This window comes from Acomys minous, assembly GCF_964271855.1.
Source record: "Acomys minous genome assembly, chromosome: 7".
Classification (NCBI taxonomy): Eukaryota; Metazoa; Chordata; class Mammalia; order Rodentia; family Muridae; genus Acomys; species Acomys minous.
The window spans coordinates 81,276,805-81,300,399 of NC_140488.1; the positions used below are offsets into that span (position 1 = coordinate 81,276,805).

At 44.2% G+C, this 23,595-nt stretch overlaps 1 protein-coding gene across 5 annotated transcripts; it reads left to right on the top strand.

Moving 5' to 3' along the window:
- Window positions 1–354: 354 nt before the first annotated feature.
- LOC311602281 (transcription factor SPT20 homolog) lies at window positions 355–22,545 on the top strand. Of its 5 annotated transcripts, XM_084790152.1 has the most exons (8): window positions 356–638; window positions 1,392–1,483; window positions 2,204–2,295; window positions 3,389–3,480; window positions 5,594–5,685; window positions 16,699–16,770; window positions 17,273–18,333; window positions 19,360–21,390. In XM_084790152.1, exons 7-8 carry the CDS (start codon window positions 17,293–17,295, stop codon window positions 20,644–20,646), a joined length of 2,328 nt encoding a protein of 775 aa, XP_084646278.1. In that variant the 5' UTR covers window positions 356–638; window positions 1,392–1,483; window positions 2,204–2,295; window positions 3,389–3,480; window positions 5,594–5,685; window positions 16,699–16,770; window positions 17,273–17,292; the 3' UTR covers window positions 20,647–21,390. The 5 variants fall into 5 exon arrangements, with proteins under 5 accessions (XP_084646280.1, XP_084646278.1, XP_084646277.1 ...); XM_084790154.1 differs by lacking the exon at window positions 16,699–16,770 and having other exon boundaries at window positions 355–638; window positions 17,851–18,333; XM_084790151.1 differs by lacking the exon at window positions 16,699–16,770.
- The last annotated feature ends 1,050 nt before the right edge of the window (window positions 22,546–23,595 follow it).

Here is a 23,595-nt window from a genome sequence, read left to right on the forward strand (position 1 = left end):
AGGATGTGTCGCCCCTCCTCCCTGCCAGGAAGGAAGTGGGATCCAAATCTGTGACACTGCTTCGTGAGAAATTTGACGCCAGGGATTGGGGCGTACCAGGGTGAAGCAGCATCCGGGAGCATATGCATATCGCCACCAAAAGTGGAGCCCCTCCTCCCTGCTGGAAAGGAAGTGGGATCCTAACATGTGACACTGCTTCGTGAGATATTTGACGCCAGAGACGGTGGTGCCTCAGAGTGAAGCAGCATCCTGGAGCGTAGGTATATCTCCACCGGAAGTGTAGCCCCTCCTCCCTGCCGGAAGGGAGGGGTCCTAACATGTGACACGGCTTCGTGAGAAATTTGACGCCAGAGACGGTGGTGCCTCAGAGTGAAGCAGCATCCTGGAGCGTTAGTATATCTCCACCGGAAGTGTAGCCCCTCCTCCCTGCCGGAAGGGAGGGGTCCTAACATGTGACACGGCTTCGTGAGAAATTTGACGCCAGGGCCTGTGGCGCGCCCGAGCGAAGCAGCATCCGGTCGCAAAGCCACGCCTAGGAGCGCGAAGCACGCGTCTCTCAGCTGTTGGTCGCGCTTAACCGACCGTTCCCGGTCGCTTCAACCTTGGAGGACACAGGGCGGACAGAGTCACCCCCACAGGTACCAATCTTTTAGAAATTCTTAAGTAATTAGTGGGCGTCTCAGGCTCTTCAGCTTTAAAATAAAAATAAACCCCCTGAGGCGCGGTGCGTGCCGGCGTCTAGCCGCCATTTTGGCGGCCTAGGCCTCCGCACGTGTTGGGCGGACGGAGTCACCCCGACAGGTACCGATATTTTTAAAATTTCTTAAGAAATTAGTGGGCGTCTCAGTTTCTTCGGCTTTTTAAAAAAATAAATCCCCTGAGGTGCGGCGCTCGCCGGTGTCGGCCCGCTCGGTCGCCGCCTAGGCCTTCAGAAGTACCGGGCGGACCCCCCCCCCCCCCGCACCGGGTTTTTTAGACATTCGGAGGAAATAGTGGCCATTTCAGTTTCTTCAGCTTTTTCTTTCTTTCTTTCTTTCTTTTTTTTTTTTTTTGTTAATAAATCCCCTAAAGTGCGGTGCTTGCGGGGTCCACCTGCTTGTTCTTCGGCCTAGGCCTCCGCACGTGTTGGGGAGACGGAGTCACCCCGACAGGTACCAATTTTTTTTAGAAATTCTTAAGAAATTAGTGGGCGTCTCAGTTTCTTCGGCTTTAACAAAAAAATAAATCCCCTAACGTGCGGCGCTCGCCGGTGTCTGCCTGCTCGTTCGTCGCCTAGGCCTTTAGAAGTATTGGGCAGACTCCACCCCCCCCCAACAGGTACCGGTTTTTTAGACATTCGGAGGAAATTAGTGGCCATTTCAGTTTCTTCAGCTTTTTTTTTTTTTTAATAGATCCCCTGAGGTGGAGTGCTTGCCGGTGTCCACCTGCCGGTTCTTCTGCCTAGGCCTCTAGAAGTGTTGGACAGACAGAGTCACCTGGACAGGTAAGCATTTTTAAGAATTTCTTAGGAAATTATTGGCCATTTCAGTTTCTTCGGGTTTTTAAAAAAAGAAAACTCCCCTAAGTTGGGGTGCTTGCTGGTGTCTACCTGCTGGCTCTTCGGCTTAGGCCATTAGAAGTGTTGGGCAGACAGAGAAACCCAGACAGGTACCGGTTTTTTTCCCCAGAAATTCTTGAAATTAGTGGGCTTCTCAGTTTCTTTGGCTTTTTAAAAAAACAAATCCCCTAAACTGGGGTGCTTGCGGGGTCCACCTGCTTGTTCTTTGGCCTAGGCCTCTAGAAGTGTTGGGGAGATGGAGTCATCCCGACAGGTACTAATTTTTTAGAAATTGTTAAGAAATTAGTGGCCATTTCAGTTTCTTTGACTTTTTTTTTTAAATAAATCCCCTGAGGTAGGGTGCTCGCAGGTGTGTACCTGCTGATTCTTCTGCCTAGGCCTCTAGAAGTGTTGGGCATAGTGTCCCCGATAGGTATTGATTTTGTAGAAATTCTTAGGAAATTAATGGGCGTCTCAGTTTCTTCGGCTTTTTAAAAAAATAAATCCCCTAAAGTGGGGTGCTTTCGGGGTTTCACCTGCTTATTCTTTGGCCTAGGCCTTTAGAAGTCTTGGGGAGAATCACCCCACAGGTATCGAATTTTTAGAAAGAAATTCTTAGGAAATTAGTGGCCATTTCAGTTTCTTCAGCTTTTTTTTTTTAAATAGATCCCCTGAGGTGGAGTGCTTGCCGGTGTCCACCTGCCGGTTCTTCTGCCTAGGCCTCTAGAAGTGTTGGACAGACAGAGTCACCTGGACAGGTAAGCATTTTTAAGAATTTCTTAGGAAATTATTGGCCATTTCAGTTTCTTCGGGTTTTTTAAAAAAGAAAACTCCCCTAAGTTGGGGTGCTTGCTGGTGTCTACCTGCTGGCTCTTCGGCTTAGGCCATTAGAAGTGTTGGGCAGACAGAGAAACCCAGACAGGTACCGGTTTTTTCCCCCAGAAATTCTTGAAATTAGTGGGCTTCTCAGTTTCTTTGGCTTTTTAAAAAGACAAATCCCCTAAAGTGGGGTGCTTACGGGGTCCACCTGCTTGTTCTTCGGCCTAGGCCTCTAGAAGTGTTGGGGAGACGGAGTCATCCCAAGAGGTACCAATTTTTTAGAAATTGTTAAGAAATTAGTGGCCATTTCAGTTTCTTTGACTTTTTTTTTTTAAATAAATCCCCTAAGGTAGGGTGCTCGCAGGTGTGTACCTGCTGATTCTTCTGCCTAGGCCTCTAGAAGTGTTGGGCATAGTGTCCCCGATAGGTATTGATTTTGTAGAAATTCTTAGGAAATTAATGGGCGTCTCAGTTTCTTCGGCTTTTTAAAAAAATAAATCCCCTAAAATGGGGTGCTTTCGGGGTTTCACCTGCTTATTCTTCAGCCTAGGCCTTTAGAAGTCTTAGGGAGAATCACCCCACAGGTATCAAATTTTTAGAAAGAAATTCTTAGGAAATTAGTGGCCATTTCAGTTTCTTCAGTTTTTTTTTTTCAAAAAATAAATAAATAGATATATATATATATATAAATAAATAAAATAAATCCCTTAAGATGAGGTGCTTGCCAGTGTTCACCTTCTGGTTCTTCGGCCAAGGCCTCTAGAATTATTGGACAGACAGAGTCACCCCGACAGGTACCAATTTTTTAGAAATTCTTAAGAAATTAGTGGGCGTCTCAGTTTCTTCGGCTTTAACAAAAAAATAAATCCCCTAATGTGCGGCGCTCGCCGGTGTCTGCCTGCTCGTTCGTCGCCTAGGCCTTTAGAAGTATTGGGCAGACTCCACCCCCCCCCCAACAGGTACCGGTTTTTTAGACATTCGGAGGAAATTAGTGGCCATTTCAGTTTCTTCAGCTTTTTTTTTTTTTAATAGATCCCCTGAGGTGGAGTGCTTGCTGGTGTCCACCTGCCGGTTCTTCTGCCTAGGCCTCTAGAAGTGTTGGACAGACAGAGTCACCTGGACAGGTAAGCATTTTTAAGAATTTCTTAGGAAATTATTGGCCATTTCAGTTTCTTTGGGTTTTGTTTTTTTTTTAAAAATCCCCTAAGGTGGGGTGCTTGCTGGTGTCTACCTGCCGGTTCTTCAGCTCTAGATTTTTTGGGCAGACAGATTCACCCCGACAGGTACAGATATTTTTAGAAATTCTTAAGAAATTAGTGGGCATCTCAGTTTCTTCGGCTTTTTTAAAAAAACAAATCCTCTAAAGTGGGGTGCTTGCGGGGGTCCATCTGCAGGTTCTTCTACCTGGGCCTCTAGCAGTGTTGAGCAGAGTCAACCCGACTGGTATCGATATTTTAGAAATTCTTAGGAAACTAGTGGCCATTTCAGTTTCTTCAGCTTTTCTTTTTCCAAAAAATAAATAAATAAGTAAATCCCTTAAGGTGAGGTGCTTGCCAGTGTCCACCTTCCAGTTCTTCTGCCTAGGCCTCAAGAGATTGCATAGACCGAGTCACCCCGACAGGTACCGATTTCTGGAAAATCATAGGAAATAGTGGCCATTTCAGTTTCTTCTGTTTTTTTTTTTTTTTTTAATAAATCCGCTAAGGTGCGGTGCTTGCTGGTGTCTACCTGAGGGTTCTTCAGCTTAGGCCATTAGAAGTGTTGGGCAGACAGAGACACCCAGACAGGTACCGTTTTTCCCCCCAGAAATTCTTGAAATTAGTGGGCGTCTCAGTTTCTTTGGCTTTTAAAAAAAACAAATTCCCCTAAAGTGGGGTGCTTGCGGGGTCCAACTGCTTGTTCTTTGGCCTAGGCCATAGAAATGTTGGGCAGATGGAGTCATCCCGACAGGTACCAATTTTTTTAGAAATTCTTAAGAAATTAAGATTTTAATTAAGAAATTAAGAAATTAAATATATATATATAAATATATATATAATTTATATATATATATATAAATCCCTTAAGGTGAATGCTTGCCAGTGTTCACCTTCTGGTTCTTCGACCAAGGCCTCTAGAGTTATTGGACAGACAGAGTCACCCCGACAGGTACCGATTTTTTAGAAATTCTTAGGAAATAGTGGCCATTTCAGTTTCTACTGCTTTTTTTTTTTTTTTAATAAATCCGCTAAGGTGCGGTGCTTGCTGGTGTCTAGCTGCCGGTTCTTCGGCCTAGGCCTCCGCACGTGTTGGGCAGACAGAGTCACCCCGACAGGTACCGATATTTTTAAAAATTCTTAAGAAATTAGTGGGCGTTTCAGTTTCTTTGGCTTTTTAAAAAAACAAATCCCCTAAAGTGGGGTGCTTGCGGGGTCACCTGCTTGTTCTTTGACCTAGGCCTCTAGAAGTGTTGGGGAGACGGAGTCATCCCGGCAGGTACCAATGTTTTGGAAATTGTTAAGAAATTAGTGGCCATTTCAGTTTCTTTGACTTTTTTTTAAAAATAAATCCCCTGAGGTAGGGTGCTCGCAGGTGTGTATCTGCTGATTCTTCTGCCTAGACCTCTAGAAGTGTTGGGCATAGTCTCCCCGATAGGTATTGATTTTGGAGAAATTCTTAGGAATTAATGGGCGTCTCAGTTTCTTCGGCTTTTTAAAAAAATAAATCCACTAAAGTGGGGTGCTTTCGGGGTTTCACCTGCTTATTCTTTGGCCTAGGCCTTTAGAAGTCTTAGGGAGAATCACCCCACAGGTATCAAATTTTTAGAAAGAAATTCTTAGGAAATTAGTGGCCATTTCAGTTTCTTCAGTTTTTTTTTCAAAAAATAAATAAATAGATATATATATATATAAATAAATAAAATAAATCCCTTAAGATGAGGTGCTTGCCAGTGTTCACCTTCTGGTTCTTCGGCCAAGGCCTCTAGAATTATTGGACAGACAGAGTCACCCCGACAGGTACCAATTTTTTAGAAATTCTTAAGAAATTAGTGGGCGTCTCAGTTTCTTCGGCTTTAACAAAAAAATAAATCCCCTAATGTGCGGCGCTCGCCGGTGTCTGCCTGCTCGTTCGTCGCCTAGGCCTTTAGAAGTATTGGACAGACTCCACCCCCCCCCCAACAGGTACCGGTTTTTTAGACATTCGGAGGAAATTAGTGGCCATTTCAGTTTCTTCAGCTTTTTTTTTTTTTTTAAATAGATCCCCTGAGGTGGAGTGCTTGCTGGTGTCCACCTGCCGGTTCTTCTGCCTAGGCCTCTAGAAGTGTTGGACAGACAGAGTCACCTGGACAGGTAAGCATTTTTAAGAATTTCTTAGGAAATTATTGGCCATTTCAGTTTCTTTGGTTTTTTTTTTTTTTTTAAAATCCCCTAAGGTGGGGTGCTTGCTGGTGTCTACCTGCCGGTTCTTCAGCTCTAGATTTTTTGGGCAGACAGATTCACCCCGACAGGTACAGATATTTTTAGAAATTCTTAAGAAATTAGTGGGCATCTCAGTTTCTTCGGCTTTTTTAAAAAAACAAATCCTCTAAAGTGGGGTGCTTGCGGGGGTCCATCTGCAGGTTCTTCTACCTGGGCCTCTAGCAGTGTTGAGCAGAGTCAACCCGACTGGTATCGATATTTTAGAAATTCTTAGGAAACTAGTGGCCATTTCAGTTTCTTCAGCTTTTCTTTTTCCAAAAAATAAATAAATAAGTAAATCCCTTAAGGTGAGGTGCTTGCCAGTGTCCACCTTCCAGTTCTTCTGCCTAGGCCTCAAGAGATTGCATAGACCGAGTCACCCCGACAGGTACCGATTTCTGGAAAATCATAGGAAATAGTGGCCATTTCAGTTTCTTCTGTTTTTTTTTTTTTTTAATCCGCTAAGGTGCGGTGCTTGCTGGTGTCTACCTGAGGGTTCTTCAGCTTAGGCCATTAGAAGTGTTGGGCAGACAGAGACACCCAGACAGGTACCGTTTTTCCCCCCAGAAATTCTTGAAATTAGTGGGCGTCTCAGTTTCTTTGGCTTTTAAAAAAAAACAAATTCCCCTAAAGTGGGGTGCTTGCGGGGTCCACCTGCTTGTTCTTTGGCCTAGGCCATAGAAATGTTGGGCAGATGGAGTCATCCCGACAGGTACCAATTTTTTTAGAAATTCTTAAGAAATTAAGATTTTAATTAAGAAATTAAGAAATTAAATATATATATATATAAACATATATATAATTTATATATATATATAAATCCCTTAAGGTGAATGCTTGCCAGTGTTCACCTTCTGGTTCTTCGACCAAGGCCTCTAGAGTTATTGGACAGACAGAGTCACCCCGACAGGTACCGATTTTTTAGAAATTCTTAGGAAATAGTGGCCATTTCAGTTTCTTCTGCCGTTTTTTATTTTTAAATAACTCCGCTAAGGTGGGGTGCTTGCTGATGTCTACCTGCTGGTTCTTTGGCCTAGGCCTCTGCACGTGTTGGGCAGACAGAGTCACCCCGACAGGTACCGATATTTTTAAAAATTCTTAAGAAATTAGTGGGCGTCTCAGTTTCTTCGACTTTTTAAAAAAATAAATCCCCTAAAGTGGGGTGCTTGCGGGGTCCACCTGCTTGTTCTTCGGCCTAGGCCTCTAGAAGTGTTGGGGAGACGGAGTCATCCCAACAGGTACCAATGTTTTAGAAATTGTTAAGAATTTAGTGGCCATTTCAGTTTTTTTGACTTTTTTTTTTTAAATAAATCCCCTGAGGTAGGGTGCTCGCAGGTGTGTACCTGCTGATTCTTCTGCCTAGGCCTCTAGAAATGTTGGGCATAGTCTCCCTGATAGGTAGTGATGTTGTAGAAATTCTTAGGAAATTAATGGGCGTCTCAGTTTCTTCGGCTTTTTAAAAAAATAAATCCACTAAAGTGGGGTGTTTATGTGGGGTCCACCTGCTTGTTTTTCGGCCTAGGCCTTTAGAAGTGTTGGGGAGAGGCACCCCCACAGGTATCAATTTTTTATGAATTCTTAAGAAATTAGTGGCAATTTCAGTTTCTTCAGCTTTTTAAAAAAAATAAGTCCCCTAAGGTGGGGTGCTTGCTGGTGTCCACCTGCTGGTTCTTCGGCTTAGGCTGTTAGAACTGTTGGACAGACAGAGTCACCCTGACAGGTACCGATTTTTTAGAAATTCTTAGGAAATAGTGGCCATTTCAGTTTCTTCTGCCTTTTTTTTTTTTTTTTTAAATAAATCCGCTAAGGTGGGGTGCTTGCTGGTGTCTACCTGCTGGTTCTTCCTCTTAGGCCATTAGAAGTGTTGGGCAGAGAGAGACACCCAGACAGGTACCGTTTTTTTTTTCCCCAGAAAAATTTGAAATTAGTGGGCATGTCAGTTTCTTTGGCTTTTTTAAAAAACAAATCCCCTAAACTGGGGTGCTTGCGGGGTCCACCTGCTTGTTCTTTGGCCCAGGCCTCTAGAAATGTTGGGGAGACGGAGTCATCCCAAAAGGTACCAATGTTTTAGAAATTCTTAAGAAATTAGTGGCCATTTCAGTTTCTTTGACTTTTTTTTTTTTTAAATAAATCCCCTAAGGTAGGGTGCTTGCAGGTGTGTACCTGCTGATTCTTCTGCCTAGGCCTCTAGAAGTGTTGGGCATAGTGTCCCCGATAGGTATTGATTTTGTAGAAATTCTTAGGAAATTAATGGGCGTCTCAGTTTCTTCGGCTTTTTAAAAAAATAAATCCCCTAAAGTGGGGTGCTTTCGGGGTTTCACCTGCTTATTCTTCGGCCTAGGCCTTTAGAAGTCTTGGGAAGAATCACCCCACAGGTATCGAATTTTTAGAAAGAAATTCTTAGGAAATTAGTGGCCATTTCAGTTTCTTCAGCTTTTTTTTTTTTCAAAAAATGAATAGATAGATAGATAGATAAATAAATAAATCCCTTACGGTGAGGTGCTTGTCAGTGTTCACCTTCCGGTTCTTCGGCCAAGGCCTCTAGAATTATTGGACAGACAGAGTCACCCCGACAGGTACCGATTTTTTAGAAATTCTTAGGAAATAGTGGCCATTTTAGTTTCTACTCCTTTTTTTTTTTTTTAAATAAATCCTCTAAGGTGCGGTGCTTGCTGGTGTCTAGCTGCCGGTTCTTCGGCCTAGGCCTCCGCACGTGTTGGGCAGACAGAGTCACCCCGACAGGTACCGATATTTTTAAAAATTCTTAAGAAATTAGTGGGCGTTTCAGTTTCTTCGGCTTTTTAAAAAAACAAATCCCCTAAAGTGGGGTGCTTGCGGGGTCACCTGCTTGTTCTTTGACCTAGGCCTCTAGAAGTGTTGGGGAGACGGAGTCATCCCGGCAGGTACCAATGTTTTGGAAATTGTTAAGAAATTAGTGGCCATTTCAGTTTCTTTGACTTTTTTTTAAAAATAAATCCCCTGAGGTAGGGTGCTCGCAGGTGTGTATCTGCTGATTCTTCTGCCTAGAACTCTAGAAGTGTTGGGCATAGTCTCCCCGATAGGTATTGATTTTGTAGAAATTCTTAGGAAATTAATGGGCGTCTCAGTTTCTTCGGCTTTTTAAAAAAATAAATCCCCTAAAGTGGGGTGCTTGTGGGGTCCACCTGCTTGTTCTTCGGCCTAGGCCTCTAGAAGTGTTGGGGAGTCATCCCAACAGGTACCAATGTTTTAGAAATTGTTAAGAAATTAGTGGCCATTTCAGTTTTTTTGACTTTTTTTTTTTAAATAAATCCCTTGAGGTAGGGTGCTCGCAGGTGTGTACCTGCTGATTCTTCTGCCTAGGCCTCTAGAAATGTTGGGCATAGTCTCCCTGATAGGTAGTGATGTTGTAGAAATTCTTAGGAAATTAATGGGTGTCTCAGTTTCTTCGGCTTTTTAAAAAAATAAATCCACTAAAGTGGGGTTTTTATGGGGGTCCACCTGCTTGTTCTTCGGCCTAGGCCTTTAGAAGTGTTGGGGAGAGTCACCCCCACAGGTATCAATTTTTTATGAATTCTTAAGAAATTAGTGGCAATTTCAGTTTCTTCAGCTTTTTAAAAAAAATAAGTCCCCTAAGGTGGGGTGCTTGCTGGTGTCCACCTGCTGGTTCTTCGGCTTAGGCTGTTAGAACTGTTGGGCAGACAGAGTCACCCTGACAGGTACCGATTTTTTTTTTTTAGATTCTTAAATTAGTGGCCATCTCAGTTTTTTTGACTATTTTTTTTTAAATAAATCCGCTGAGATGGGGTGCTTGCAGGGGTCCACCTGCTGGTTGGTCTGCTTAAGCCTCTAGAAGTGTTGAGCAGACAGAGTGAACCTGAAAGGTACTGAGTTTTTAGAAATTATTAAGAAATTAGTGGGTGTCTCAGTTTCTTCTGCGTTTTAAAAAAATAAATCCCTGGAGGTGCGGTGCTTGCGGGGGTCCATCTGCAGGTTCTTCTACCTAGGCCTCTAGAAGTGTAGGGCAAAGTCACCCTGACAGGTATCAATTTTTTAGCAATTCTTAGGAACCTAGTGGCCATTTCAGTTTTTTCGGCTTTTTTTTTCTTAAATAAATAAATAAATAAATAAATAAATCCCTTAAGCTGAGGTGCTTGCCAGTGTCCAGAGTCACCCCGACAGGTACTGGTTTTTTAGAAATTCTTAGGAAATAGTGGCCATTTCAGTTTCTTCTGCCGTTTTTTATTTTTAAATAACTCCGCTAAGGTGGGGTGCTTGCTGATGTCTACCTGCTGGTTCTTCGGCCTAGGCCTCTGCACGTGTTGGGCAGACAGAGTCACCCCAACAGGTACCGATATTTTTAAAAATTCTTAAGAAATTAGTGGGTGTCTCAGTTTCTTCGGCTTTTTAAAAAAAAAAATCCCCTAAAGTGGGGTGCTTGCGGGGTCCACCTGCTTGTTCTTCGGCTTAGGCCTCTAGAAGTGTTGTGGAGACGGAGTCATCCCAACAGGTACCAATGTTTTAGAAATTGTTAAGAATTTAGTGGCCATTTCAGTTTTTTTGACTTTTTTTTTTTTAAATAAATCCCCTGAGGTAGGGTGCTCGCAGGTGTGTACCTGCTGATTCTTCTGCCTTGGCCTCTAGAAATGTTGGGCATAGTCTCCCAGATAGGTAGTGATGTTGTAGAAATTCTTAGGAAATTAATGGGCGTCTCAGTTTCTTCGGCTTTTTAAAACAATAAATCCACTAAAGTGGGGTGCTTGTGGGGGTCCACCTGCTTGTTTTTCGGCCTAGGCCTTTAGAAGTGTTGGGGAGAGGCACCCCCACAGGTATCAATTTTTTATGAATTCTTAAGAAATTAGTGGCAATTTCAGTTTCTTCAGCTTTTTTTAAAAAATAAGTCCCCTAAGGTGGGGTGCTTGCTGGTGTCCACCTGCTGGTTCTTCGGCTTAGGCTGTTAGAACTGTTGGACAGACAGAGTCACCCTGACAGGTACCGATTTTTTAGAAATTCTTAGGAAATAGTGGCCATTTCAGTTTCTTCTACCTTTTTTTTTTTTTTTAAATAAATCCGCTAAGGTGGGGTGCTTGCTGGTGTCTACCTGCTGGTTCTTCCTCTTAGGCCATTAGAAGTGTTGGGCAGAGAGAGACACCCAGACAGGTACCGTTTTTTTTCCCCAGAAAAATTTGAAATTAGTGGGCATGTCAGTTTCTTTGGCTTTTTAAAAAAAACAAATCCCCTAAAGTGGGGTGCTTGCGGGGTCCACCTGCTTGTTCTTTGGCCTAGGCCTCTAGAGGTGTTGGGGAGATGGAGTCATCCCGAAAGGTACCAATGTTTTAGAAATTCTTAAGAAATTAGTGGCCATTTCAGTTTCTTTGACTTTTTTTTTTTTAAATAAATCCCCTAAGGTCGGGTGCTCGCAGGTGTGTACCTGCTGATTCTTCTGCCTAGGCCTCTAGAAGTGTTGGGCATAGTGTCCCCGATAGGTATTGATTTTGTAGAAATTCTTAGGAAATTAATGGGCGTCTCAGTTTCTTCGGCTTTTTAAAAAAATAAATCCCCTAAAGTGGGGTGCTTTCGGGGTTTCACCTGCTTATTCTTCGGCCTAGGCCTTTAGAAGTCTTGGGAAGAATCACCCCACAGGTATCGAATTTTTAGAAAGAAATTCTTAGGAAATTAGTGGCCATTTCAGCTTCTTCAGCTTTTTTTTTTTCAAAAAATGAATAGATATAAAGATAGATAAATAATTAAATCCCTTAAGGTGAGGTGCTTGCCAGTGTTCACCTTCCGGTTCTTCGGCCAAGGCCTCTAGAATTATTGGACAGACAGAGTCACCCCGACAGGTACCGATTTTTTAGAAATTCTTAGGAAATAGTGGCCATTTTAGTTTCTACTGCTTTTTTTTTCTTAAATAAATCCTCTAAGGTGCGGTGCTTGCTGGTGTCTAGCTGCCGGTTCTTCGGCCTAGGCCATTAGAAGTGTTGGGCAGACAGAGTCACCCCGACAGGTACCGATATTTTTAAAAATTTTAAGAAATTAGTGGGCATCTCAGTTTCTTCGGCTTTTTAAAAAAATAAATCCCCTAAAGTGCGGTGCTTGCGGGTCCACCTGCTTGTTCTTTGACCTAGGCCTCTAGAAGTGTTGGGGAGACGGAGTCATCCCAACAGGTACCAATGTTTTAGAAATTGTTAAGAATTTAGTGGCCATTTCAGTTTTTTTTTGACTTTTTTTTTTTTAAATAAATCCCCTCAGGTAGGATGCTCGCAGGTGTGTACCTGCTGATTCTTCTGCCTTGGCCTCTAGAAATGTTGGGCATAGTCTCCCAGATAGGTAGTGATGTTGTAGAAATTCTTAGGAAATTAATGGGCGTCTCAGTTTCTTCGGCTTTTTAAAAAAATAAATCCACTAAAGTGGGGTGCTTGTGGGGGTCCACCTGCTTGTTTTTCGGCCTAGGCCTTTAGAAGTGTTGGGGAGAGGCACCCCCACAGGTATCAATTTTTTATGAATTCTTAAGAAATTAGTGGCAATTTCAGTTTCTTCAGCTTTTTTTAAAAAATAAGTCCCCTAAGGTGGGGTGCTTGCTGGTGTCCACCTGCTGGTTCTTCGGCTTAGGCTGTTAGAACTGTTGGACAGACAGAGTCACCCTGACAGGTACCGATTTTTTAGAAATTCTTAGGAAATAGTGGCCATTTCAGTTTCTTCTACCTTTTTTTTTTTTTTAAAATAAATCCGCTAAGGTGGGGTGCTTGCTGGTGTCTACCTGCTGGTTCTTCCTCTTAGGCCATTAGAAGTGTTGGGCAGAGAGAGACACCCAGACAGGTACCGTTTTTTTTCCCCAGAAAAATTTGAAATTAGTGGGCATGTCAGTTTCTTTGGCTTTTTAAAAAAAACAAATCCCCTAAAGTGGGGTGCTTGCGGGGTCCACCTGCTTGTTCTTTGGCCTAGGCCTCTAGAGGTGTTGGGGAGATGGAGTCATCCCGAAAGGTACCAATGTTTTAGAAATTCTTAAGAAATTAGTGGCCATTTCAGTTTCTTTGACTTTTTTTTTTTAAATAAATCCCCTAAGGTCGGGTGCTCGCAGGTGTGTACCTGCTGATTCTTCTGCCTAGGCCTCTAGAAGTGTTGGGCATAGTGTCCCCGATAGGTATTGATTTTGTAGAAATTCTTAGGAAATTAATGGGCGTCTCAGTTTCTTCGGCTTTTTAAAAAAATAAATCCCCTAAAGTGGGGTGCTTTCGGGGTTTCACCTGCTTATTCTTCGGCCTAGGCCTTTAGAAGTCTTGGGAAGAATCACCCCACAGGTATCGAATTTTTAGAAAGAAATTCTTAGGAAATTAGTGGCCATTTCAGCTTCTTCAGCTTTTTTTTTTTTCAAAAAATGAATAGATATAAAGATAGATAAATAATTAAATCCCTTAAGGTGAGGTGCTTGCCAGTGTTCACCTTCCGGTTCTTCGGCCAAGGCCTCTAGAATTATTGGACAGACAGAGTCACCCCGACAGGTACCGATTTTTTAGAAATTCTTAGGAAATAGTGGCCATTTCAGTTTCTTCTGCCGTTTTTTATTTTTAAATAACTCCGCTAAGGTGGGGTGCTTGCTGATGTCTACCTGCTGGTTCTTTGGCCTAGGCCTCTGCACGTGTTGGGCAGACAGAGTCACCCCGACAGGTACCGATATTTTTAAAAATTCTTAAGAAATTAGTGGGCGTCTCAGTTTCTTCGACTTTTTAAAAAAATAAATCCCCTAAAGTGGGGTGCTTGCGGGGTCCACCTGCTTGTTCTTCGGCCTAGGCCTCTAGAAGTGTTGTGGAGACGGAGTCATCCCAACAGGTACCAATGTTTTAGAAATTGTTAAGAATTTAGTGGCCATTTCAGTTTTTTTGACTTTTTTTTTTTTAAATAAATCCCCTGAGGTAGGGTGCTCGCAGGTGTGTACCTGCTGATTCTTCTGCCTAGGCCTCTAGAAATGTTGGGCATAGTCTCCCTGATAGGTAGTGATGTTGTAGAAATTCTTAGGATATTAATGGGCGTCTCAGTTTCTTCGGCTTTTTAAAAAAATAAATCCACTAAAGTGGGGTGTTTATGGGGGGTCCACCTGCTTGTTTTTCGGCCTAGGCCTTTAGAAGTGTTGGGGAGAGGCACCCCCACAGGTATCAATTTTTTATGAATTCTTAAGAAATTAGTGGCAATTTCAGTTTCTTCAGCTTTTTAAAAAAAATAAGTCCCCTAAGGTGGGGTGCTTGCTGGTGTCCACCTGCTGGTTCTTCGGCTTAGGCTGTTAGAACTGTTGGACAGACAGAGTCACCCTGACAGGTACCGATTTTTTAGAAATTCTTAGGAAATAGTGGCCATTTCAGTTTCTTCTACTTTTTTTTTTTTTTTAAATAAATCCGCTAAGGTGGGGTGCTTGCTGGTGTCTACCTGCTGGTTCTTCCTCTTAGGCCATTAGAAGTGTTGGGCAGAGAGAGACACCCAGACAGGTACCGTTTTTTTTTCCCCAGAAAAATTTGAAATTAGTGGGCATGTCAGTTTCTTTGGCTTTTTTAAAAAAACAAATCCCCTAAACTGGGGTGCTTGCGGGGTCCACCTGCTTGTTCTTTGGCCCAGGCCTCTAGAAATGTTGGGGAGACGGAGTCATCCCAAAAGGTACCAATGTTTTAGAAATTCTTAAGAAATTAGTGGCCATTTCAGTTTCTTTGACTTTTTTTTTTTTAAATAAATCCCCTAAGGTAGGGTGCTTGCAGGTGTGTACCTGCTGATTCTTCTGCCTAGGCCTCTAGAAGTGTTGGGCATAGTGTCCCCGATAGGTATTGATTTTGTAGAAATTCTTAGGAAATTAATGGGCGTCTCAGTTTCTTCGGCTTTTTAAAAAATAAATCCCCTAAAGTGGGGTGCTTTCGGGGTTTCACCTGCTTATTCTTCGGCCTAGGCCTTTAGAAGTCTTGGGAAGAATCACCCCACAGGTATCGAATTTTTAGAAAGAAATTCTTAGGAAATTAGTGGCCATTTCAGTTTCTTCAGCTTTTTTTTTTTCAAAAAATGAATAGATAGATAGATAGATAAATAAATAAATCCCTTACGGTGAGGTGCTTGTCAGTGTTCACCTTCCGGTTCTTCGGCCAAGGCCTCTAGAATTATTGGACAGACAGAGTCACCCCGACAGGTACCGATTTTTTAGAAATTCTTAGGAAATAGTGGCCATTTTAGTTTCTACTCCTTTTTTTTTTTTAAATAAATCCTCTAAGGTGCGGTGCTTGCTGGTGTCTAGCTGCCGGTTCTTCGGCCTAGGCCATTAGAAGTGTTGGGCAGACAGAGTCACCCCGACAGGTACCGATATTTTTAAAAATTTTAAGAAATTAGTGGGCGTCTCAGTACCTTCGACCTTTTTAAAAAATAAATCCCCTAAAGTGGGGTGCTTGCGGGGTCCACCTGCTTGTTCTTCGGCCTAGGCCTCTAGAAGTGTTGGGCAGACAGAGTCACCCCGACAGGTACCTGTTTTTTAGAAATTCTTAAGAAATTTGTGGGCATCTCAGTTTCTTTGGCTTTTTAAAAAAATAAATTCCCTAAGGTCGGGTGATTGGAGGTGTCTGCCTGAAGTTTCTTTAGCCTAGGCCTTTAGAAGTGTTGTGCAGAGTCACACTGACAGGTATCAATTTTTGTAATTCTTAAGAAATTAGTGGGCATCTCAATTTCTTCAGCTTTAAAAAAAATAAATCTCCTAAGGTAGGGTGCTTGCTGGTGTCCACCTGTAGGTTCTTCTACCTAGGCCTCTAGAAGGGTTGGGCAGAGTCACCCTGCAGGTATCGATTCTTTAGAAATTCTTAAGAAATTAGTGAGCATCTCAGTTTCTTTAGCTTTAAAAAAAAAATAAATCCTGTAAAGTGGGGTTCTTGGTCTTGTCTACCTACCAGTTCTTTGGCTTAGGACATTGCAAGTGTTGGGCAGACAGAGACACCCTAACAGGTACCTTTTTTTTTTTTTTTAAGAAATTAGTGGGCATCTCAGTTTCTTTGGCTTAAAAAAAAAAATCCCTTGAGGGTCAGTGCTTGCGGGTGTCCATCCACAGGTTCTTCTGCCTAGGCCTGTAGAAGGGTTGGGCAGAGTCACCCTGACAGGTATCGATTTTTTAGAAATTATTACGAAATTAAGCCGGGCGTGGTGGTGCACGCCTTTAATCCCAGCACTCGGGAGGCAGAGGCAGGCGAATTGCTGTGAGTTCGAGGCCAACCTGGTCTACAAAGTGAGTCCAGGACAGTCAAGGCTACACAGAGAAACCCTGTCTCGAAAAACCAAAAAAAAAAAAAAAAAAAAAAAAAAAAAAAAAAAAAAAAAAAAGAAATTAGTGGGCTTCTCAGTTTCTTTGGCTTTTTTTTAAAAAATAAAATAAAATAAATCCCTTGCGGTGCAGCGCTTGCGGGTGTCCATCTGCAGGTTCTTCCACCTAGGCCCTAGAAGTGTTGGGCAGAGTCACCCCGACAGGTATCAATTTTTTAGAAATTCTTAGGAAATTAGTGGCCATTTCAGTTTCTTCGGCTTTTTTTTTCCAAAAATAAATAAATAAATAAATAAATAAATAAATAAATAAATCCCTTAAGGTGAGGTGCTTGCCAGTGTTCACCTTCCAGTTCTTCGGCCTAGGCCTTTAGAATTATTGGGCAGACAGAGTCACCCCGACAGGTACTGATTTTCTAGAAATTCTTAGGAAATAGTGGCCATTTCAGTTTCTACTGCTTTTTTTTAAAAAAATAAATCCGCTAAGGTGCGGTGCTTGCTGGTGTCTACCTGTGGGTTCTTCGGCCTAGGCCATTAGAAGTGTTGGGCAGACAGAGACACCCAGACAGCTACCGGTTTTTAGTTTCAGAAATTCTTGAAATTAGTGGGCGTCTCAGTTTCTTCGGCTTATTTAAGAAAATAAATCCCCTCAAGTGGGGGTGCTTGCAGGTGTCCACCTACTGGTTCTTTGGCCTCTAGAAGTGTTCGGCAGAGTCTTCTGGACAGGTATTGATTTTTTTCGATATTCTTAAGAAATTAGTGGCCATCTCAGTTTTTTTGGCTTAAAAAAAAAATAAATCTCATAAGGTGGGGTGCTTGCTGGTGTCCACCTTCAGGTTCTTCCGCCTAGGCCTCTAGAAGTGTTTGGCAGAGTCTCCCTGATAGGTATCGATTTTTTAGCAATTCTTAAGAATTTAGTGGGCGTCTCAGTTTCTTCGGCTTTTTAAAAAATATTAATACCTTAGGTAGGGTGGTGGGGTGCTTGCGTGTGTCCACCTGCTGGTTCTTTGGCCTAGGCCTCTAGAAATGTTCCTTCAGCGTCCTATAGGTTGTGAGGTCTTCTGGGTGAAGTTTGTGGGCTCACAGCACAGGGGGGTAGGCATTGGGTTGGGAGGCAGCTTTCTTGGTGACCACATTAAATTATGGTTATGACGAAGTTGTAAACTGACAGTGGCCGGGATTTCCACCTCTCTTTGCCAATGCGGCAGTGTTTTGTTTTGTTTTTAAGGGGCTTGACTTGCTATTACGATGGAACAACCTTTAGAGGAGGCTTTGGAGTTGACAGATGATATCATTGACACTGTCCAGCAGCAGCCCTCTCCAGCAAGACCCACGCCTAGTGGGGAAAAATCGCTTCATGAAAAACTGTATGCCATTTATGTTGAGGAATGTGAAAAAGAGTCTGAGGTAGAGGGCCTTAGAAGCAATGTCAAATTGCTAGAGAAGCTTATGAAGAAAGAGTTGTCATGTTTAGTGGTCAACCTGTACCCAGAAAATCAGGGCTATTCTCTCATGATCAAGGACAAAGATGGAGTCCTTATAGAGTCCTTTCCAGTGCCTTATGTAGGACCAAAACTGCTCAAGTATTTGGATGCTGAAGAGTTACCTCCATTTCTTATTGATGTCCTGGAAAAGTCACCTGTGAATGTTTTTCACCATGGATGTGTCATAGCAGAAATCCGAGACTACAGGCAGGGTAGTAACATCTACCCTCCTGGGGAGCTTGGTGCAGAGCCTGCTGTGTTGCCTGCTGTATCTCCTCCTGCTTACCAAAGCCGGCATATTCTCTTACATCCCACAATGCAGAGCCTAGTAAGTGATGTACACTCCATAACAAGTGATAACCAGCAATGGGCTGAGGAAGAAAAACTTGAGCCTGAGAGCCAACTGATTTCAGCTTCAGCAGAGCCACTGTGTCTGGAACCTTCTGTTGCTGTCACCCACATGGCCAGCAGATTGCTATTTAATGAGCAGAAGATGATGACAGACTCTTTAAGACAATGCTTCATGAGACAAGAATGGCCCTATCTAGAACAGGATGATGAACAGCATCTATGTACAACTCCTCCTGATGTGGATACAATGGTCGCTTGCAGAAAGCGAGCAGAGATAAAACCAGGTGACAAATATGATTTGAAGATTGCTGAAGCAGGAAAGTGTGTAGATACATGGAAGCAGAGACCCTGTGAATTGGTAGCCCCAGAAGAAGTGGATGTGCATAAATATGCTAGAGGGAAGCCATCTGTGCCCCTTGATGACTCAAAATCAACAGCTTGGTCAACTCCTGAGGTAAATTTTGATGATATATTTGATTGTGAAGAGGGCAGTCAGCCATGGGAAACAAAGTCAAGTATGACACAGTCCTTTAGTGACCCATTTTTGTCTCCTGAAATAGATTCATCAACAGAGGGCAGAAGTGATAAACAGCTGTTTCTTCCCCAAGTTGCCCCAAGTGATTGTTCACTTGGTTCTCCAGCTGGGGAAATGATTGAGTCTGGGAAGGCAGTGGGTGCGTGCCAAGGTTCTGTCCAGAGCAAGGCTGAGTGTCTAGGCACAATGCTGCAGAGGTCCACTGACTCCATCTCTCTTGGTCAGTCCTCCCTAGGGATTGAGTCTGGGACGGCAGTGGGTGCGTGCCAAGGTTCTGTCCAGAGCAAGGCTGAGTGTCTAGGCACAATGCTGCAGAGGTCCACTGATTCTATCTCTCTTGGTCAGTCCTCCCTAGGGATTGAGTCTGGGACGGCAGTGGGTGCGTGCCAAGGTTCTGTCCAGAGCAAGGCTGAGTGTCTAGGCACAATGCTGCAGAGGTCCACTGATTCTATCTCTCTTGGTCAGTCCTCCCTAGGGATTGAGTCTGGGACGGCAGTGGGTGCGTGCCAAGGTTCTGTCCAGAGCAAGGCTGAGTGTCTAGGCACAATGCTGCAGAGGTCCACTGATTCTATCTCTCTTGGTCAGTCCTCCCTAGGGATTGAGTCTGGGACAGCAGTGGGTGCGTGCCAAGGTTCTGTCCAGAGCAAGGCTGAGTGTCTAGGCACAATGCTGCAGAGGTCCACTGACTCCATCTCTCTTGGCCAGTCCTCCCTAGGGATTGAGTCTGGGACGGCAGTGGGTGCATGCCAAGGTTCTGTCCAGAGCAAGGCTGAGTGTCTAGGCACAATGCTGCAGAGGTCCACTGATTCTATCTCTCTTGGTCAGTCCTCCCTAGGGATTGAGTCTGGGAAGGCAGTGGGTGCGTGCCAAGGTTCTGTCCAGAGCAGGGCTGAGTGTCTAGGCATAATGCTGCAGAGGTCCACTGATTCTATCTCTCTTGGTCAGTCCTCCCCAGGGAAAAGGGCTATACCTCATGTAGTGGCATCTCCAGTCTTGGAGAGGAGAGTTAGGACCACAGGTCCACTGCTCACACCACCCTCCTCTTCAGGACGGGGCTTTTTAGCAGACAATCGTCCCTCAGTATCACTCAGAGGTAAGAAGCTTCCAAGACTTGTTCTTTCTTCAAGATCAGCCAGCCCAGCTCAGCAAGCCTTTAGTGGAATGAGAAGTGTTAACACCCTTTCTCCACCAGTCCAGCCCTCTGCCAGCTCATCAGAGAGCAATCCAGCCACCCAGGGCCCCAGCAGTGGCACTGGCCAAAATGTCTTCAATTTGTTTAGCCTAGCACAGGGAGCCCCTGTTTTGATGAGCAGCCCATCCCAGGTGCAAAGATTCCCCACTGGTGCCCCAGCATCTACAGAAACCTCTTCTACAGGCTTTTTTCCTCCTAGAGCTCAGATGCCCAGCACCAGGCCCAGAGCACCACATCGCTCTGTGCACACATCTCTGAAATTAATTGTAAAAAATACTTCAGGCCCCGTAACTGTCAGGCTTCCACCTGGCTCTGTCATTTTGCACCCAGAGTCACAAGCACAGCAGCAGCAGCCACGGTTGCAGCCACAGCAACCACAGCAACAGCCACAGTTGCAGCTACAGCAACCACGGCAACCACAGCAGCAGCCACACTTGCAGTCACAGCAACCACAGCAGCAGCCATGGTTGCTGCCACAGCAGCAGCAGCCATGGTTGCTGCCACAGCAGCAGCAGCAGCCATGGTTGCTGCCACAGCAGCAGCAGCCATGGTTGCTGCCACAGCAACCACAGCAGCAGTCCCAGTCACAGCTGCATTCACAGCCACAGCAGCAGCCAGAACGTTTGTATGTCTTGATTCCAAAACCGCAGCAGCCACCCAGGGCTCCTGTCCCTCGACAGCCAGTGCCACCAGCTTGCTCCCTGGGCTCTAACATTCCGCAAAGGGTATTGTTAGCTCAGCAAGTTCGTCTCTTTAATCTTGCTGAGGCTCGGAGGATCTTCCAGCCTCAGACAACTGTGGTGTGTCAGGTAGGCTCTACCCATCAGAGACCTGGGCAGAACCTTCCTTCTCAGAGCTTCCAGCACCCTGCTGCCCAAGTGGAGCAGCTGCAGGCTCGAGGTCACAATGTACAGCTGAGATTCCTGCCACGTATAGTGGCTGTCCCCAGAGCACCCACTCAGCATAGTCATCAGGGATGCACAGGTGGCCAGTGCAGATGTAGAGGAAGGGGAGGTCCACCAACTCCCCCAAACTTTTAAGTATTGCTTTAATTTCGCTCTCTTAAAAATGCACCAGTATTGAGCTAAATCAATTTTCATGTTTTATTTTCCTCCACACACACTTTTTTTGGGGGGGATGTTTTTAATGTGCCTATGAACTTTCTTCTTTTCCTTGCTTTTGTTCTTTGTTTCCAAGATAGGGTTTCTGTGTAACCTTGGCTATCCAGGACTCCTTTGGTAGCCCAGGCTGGCCTTGAACTCACAGAGACCCACCTGCCTCTGCTTCCCAAGTGCTGGAATTACAGAAGTATGCCACCACCTCCCGACTTAAAAAGTAATTTTTAAAACTGGTGCTGTTTTACTTATTATTTTTGTTGTTGGTAGAGTGAACTTTATTGTAATGTCTGATGTGTAGCCACATCTAAGCTAGGATAGTTTTGGTTTCTTCCAGGTTGCCATTTCTCTAATTATTAAAATTACAACAGTATACTTCAAGTTAATAATTTAGCGGCTAATTTATAAATGATTAAAAATATATTTTGCTGTTTTAACAATTTTTTTGAGGGAAGAGTGTATCCTCATAAATGATTTTTTTTTAACGAGACAAAATTTCTCTGTTTAATAGCCCTGGCTGTCCTGGAAGTCACTATGTAGACCAGACTGGCCTAGAACTCACAGAAATCCACCTATCCACCTGCCTCTGCCTCCTGAGTGCTGGGACTATAGGCGTGTCCCACTACCACCTGGCCTGTTTTTTTTTTTTTAACAATTTTAGGACACAGTTCGGCCTTAGTAAATACTCCGCAACACACTTCTAGAACTTTCTAGATTTTTGCTATTGAAACTCTGTACCTGTTACCCATCTGTCCCTGTCCCTGGCTGCCACCCTTCGACTTTTGTCTCCAGGAGTCTGAGTGCTCCCAGTACCTCATAGGGGTGGCTATTACTTCCGGCGGCCCTTTTTAACTTGACACAATGTCCCCAAGATTCATGCATGTCGTGCCTTGTGACCAGGGTCATTGCTTTGTAAAACGCATTTCCCTGTGTTAAATGCATAAGGAATTGACTAGTGTCTTTCAGGAGAACTTAGTAGACACTTCTTTAGTTTAAGAGGCTTGTGCGCAGTGTCTGAAATGCAGTAGCTGCGAGTACACTGTGAAAAGTCATACCAAAAGAGACCAGATGAAGGTTGTCACACTGAAATTGAGTGCAGCCTAGGCTTGCACTCCTATGCAAGAGAGTTGGTGGCAGACTTGTTTGATGACCATCCAGCCCTTGGAAAGGTTCCTCTGCACCCAGTGCTCTGGCAGGCCCCAGCTCTCCTCCAGACCCTGCCACGGGCCTGGAAAAGGCCCTCTGGGATGGCTTGCTGTGGCTCTCCTTGTGAAGCCATTTACGTGGTTTAGAACATTCTAGGTTACTTGCAGGAAGGAAATAAGCACTTGAAAACCCATCCCTCTTGTCTGCTTCTTCAGTGCCCACAGCCCTGGGAGGCTAAGTGGGATGTCCTCCTCCTCTGCCTCCCTGCTCCCCACCCCGTCCTGGCTTTGTCTGTTGTTCATCAATTGTTTAACTCTCCCTGCCTGCTCACCTCATCTCAGTTTTCCTTGTTTCACAGTGAACTGAACTGCTCTGTCCTTTATAGAGTTGAGGTGTGGTCAGTTCAGTAACAAGCGTTCATCCACGTCAAGGTGCAGCCCCTTAGCATTCATGACATTGGCAGCGCTGTGCAGGCAGCCCCTCTGTCTGTTTCCAGAGCAGGCTCAGCACTTCAAAGGAGGTCCTGGACCTAGGAGGCACTAAGCAGGAAACCACACTGCTCCTACCCCCAGCCACAGGGCTACCATCATTGGCTTTGTGCCCCTATGAATGTAATTGTTCACAGTGTTTCTTCTGGGCGAGTTAGAGTTATGCAGTGTTTTACACGACTCTGTTCGCTTTGTGCTGTGTGCCGGCACTTCGATCCTCACTCATTCCCTTGCCTGCATATGGCCTGATCTGTTTGGCCATGTTTGGGCTGTTTCCACCTTTTGGCTGTTGTGGTGCTGCCATCATTCATGTACGGGTATTGTTCTCCTGCGTATGTTTTATTGTTTTGTAACTTTTAAGGATAATCTGCCTACATGAAATATGCCTTTGTAAGTGCACATGTATGTTTGCCTTTTGCCCTAAGAAGAAATGGAAAGTTGGTCGGTCTGTCTGTCTGTTGGTGGGGTCTGAAAGAGATTAGCAAAGGGACAGGTAACCGTGATGGCCGCCAACATCAACCTATTCTGAGGTCCTGCTGGTGCTCTTCAACAAAGATTTGCCCTCCTTCAAGCAAGCTGATCACATTTGCTACCAGAGTGACAGTGAGCTGCCTGGAGCATCCTGGACATCACCGGGAGTGGGTGCCTGCACTTGGAAGAAGTGAACTGGCCCAGTGAGCACTTGCAAGGAACTTAAGCTCAGCCTTCAGAGCCGAGCAGCTCTGACCTCAGCGTGCTGTCAGTTTTGGTGGCCTTCCTCCTTTTGCTCTGTAATGGGTCCATTCAGGTACAATAAGTAGAATGCTTTGCTTGAGTGATATGCCCTTTTGTGTCAGACAGGTAAATAAATTCACTTTTGTTTCCAATTACCATTTAGTGGCATCTGTTTATTTCCCTGGAATCATCTCCACTTTGCTATTACTTTGATGTATGGTTCCTATTGAGAATATTAACTCGTTACATTTGCTTTTAGTGTCAGGAGTTTCTCCCCTCCTCCTTTTTTTTTTTTTTTTTTTTTTTTTTTTTTTTTTGAGATAGGGTTTCTCTGGTCCTGGATGTCCTGGTCTCACTATGTAGATCAGGCTGGCCTGAAACTCACTGAGATATGCCTGCCTCTGCCTCCTGAGTGCTTCCACATCCAGCTTCTCTTTCCTGATTAATTCTTACTCATTATCCAAAAATTAATTAATTCTTTCTTTCTTTCTTTCTTTTTTTCCTTCTTTATTGTATGGGTGTGTAG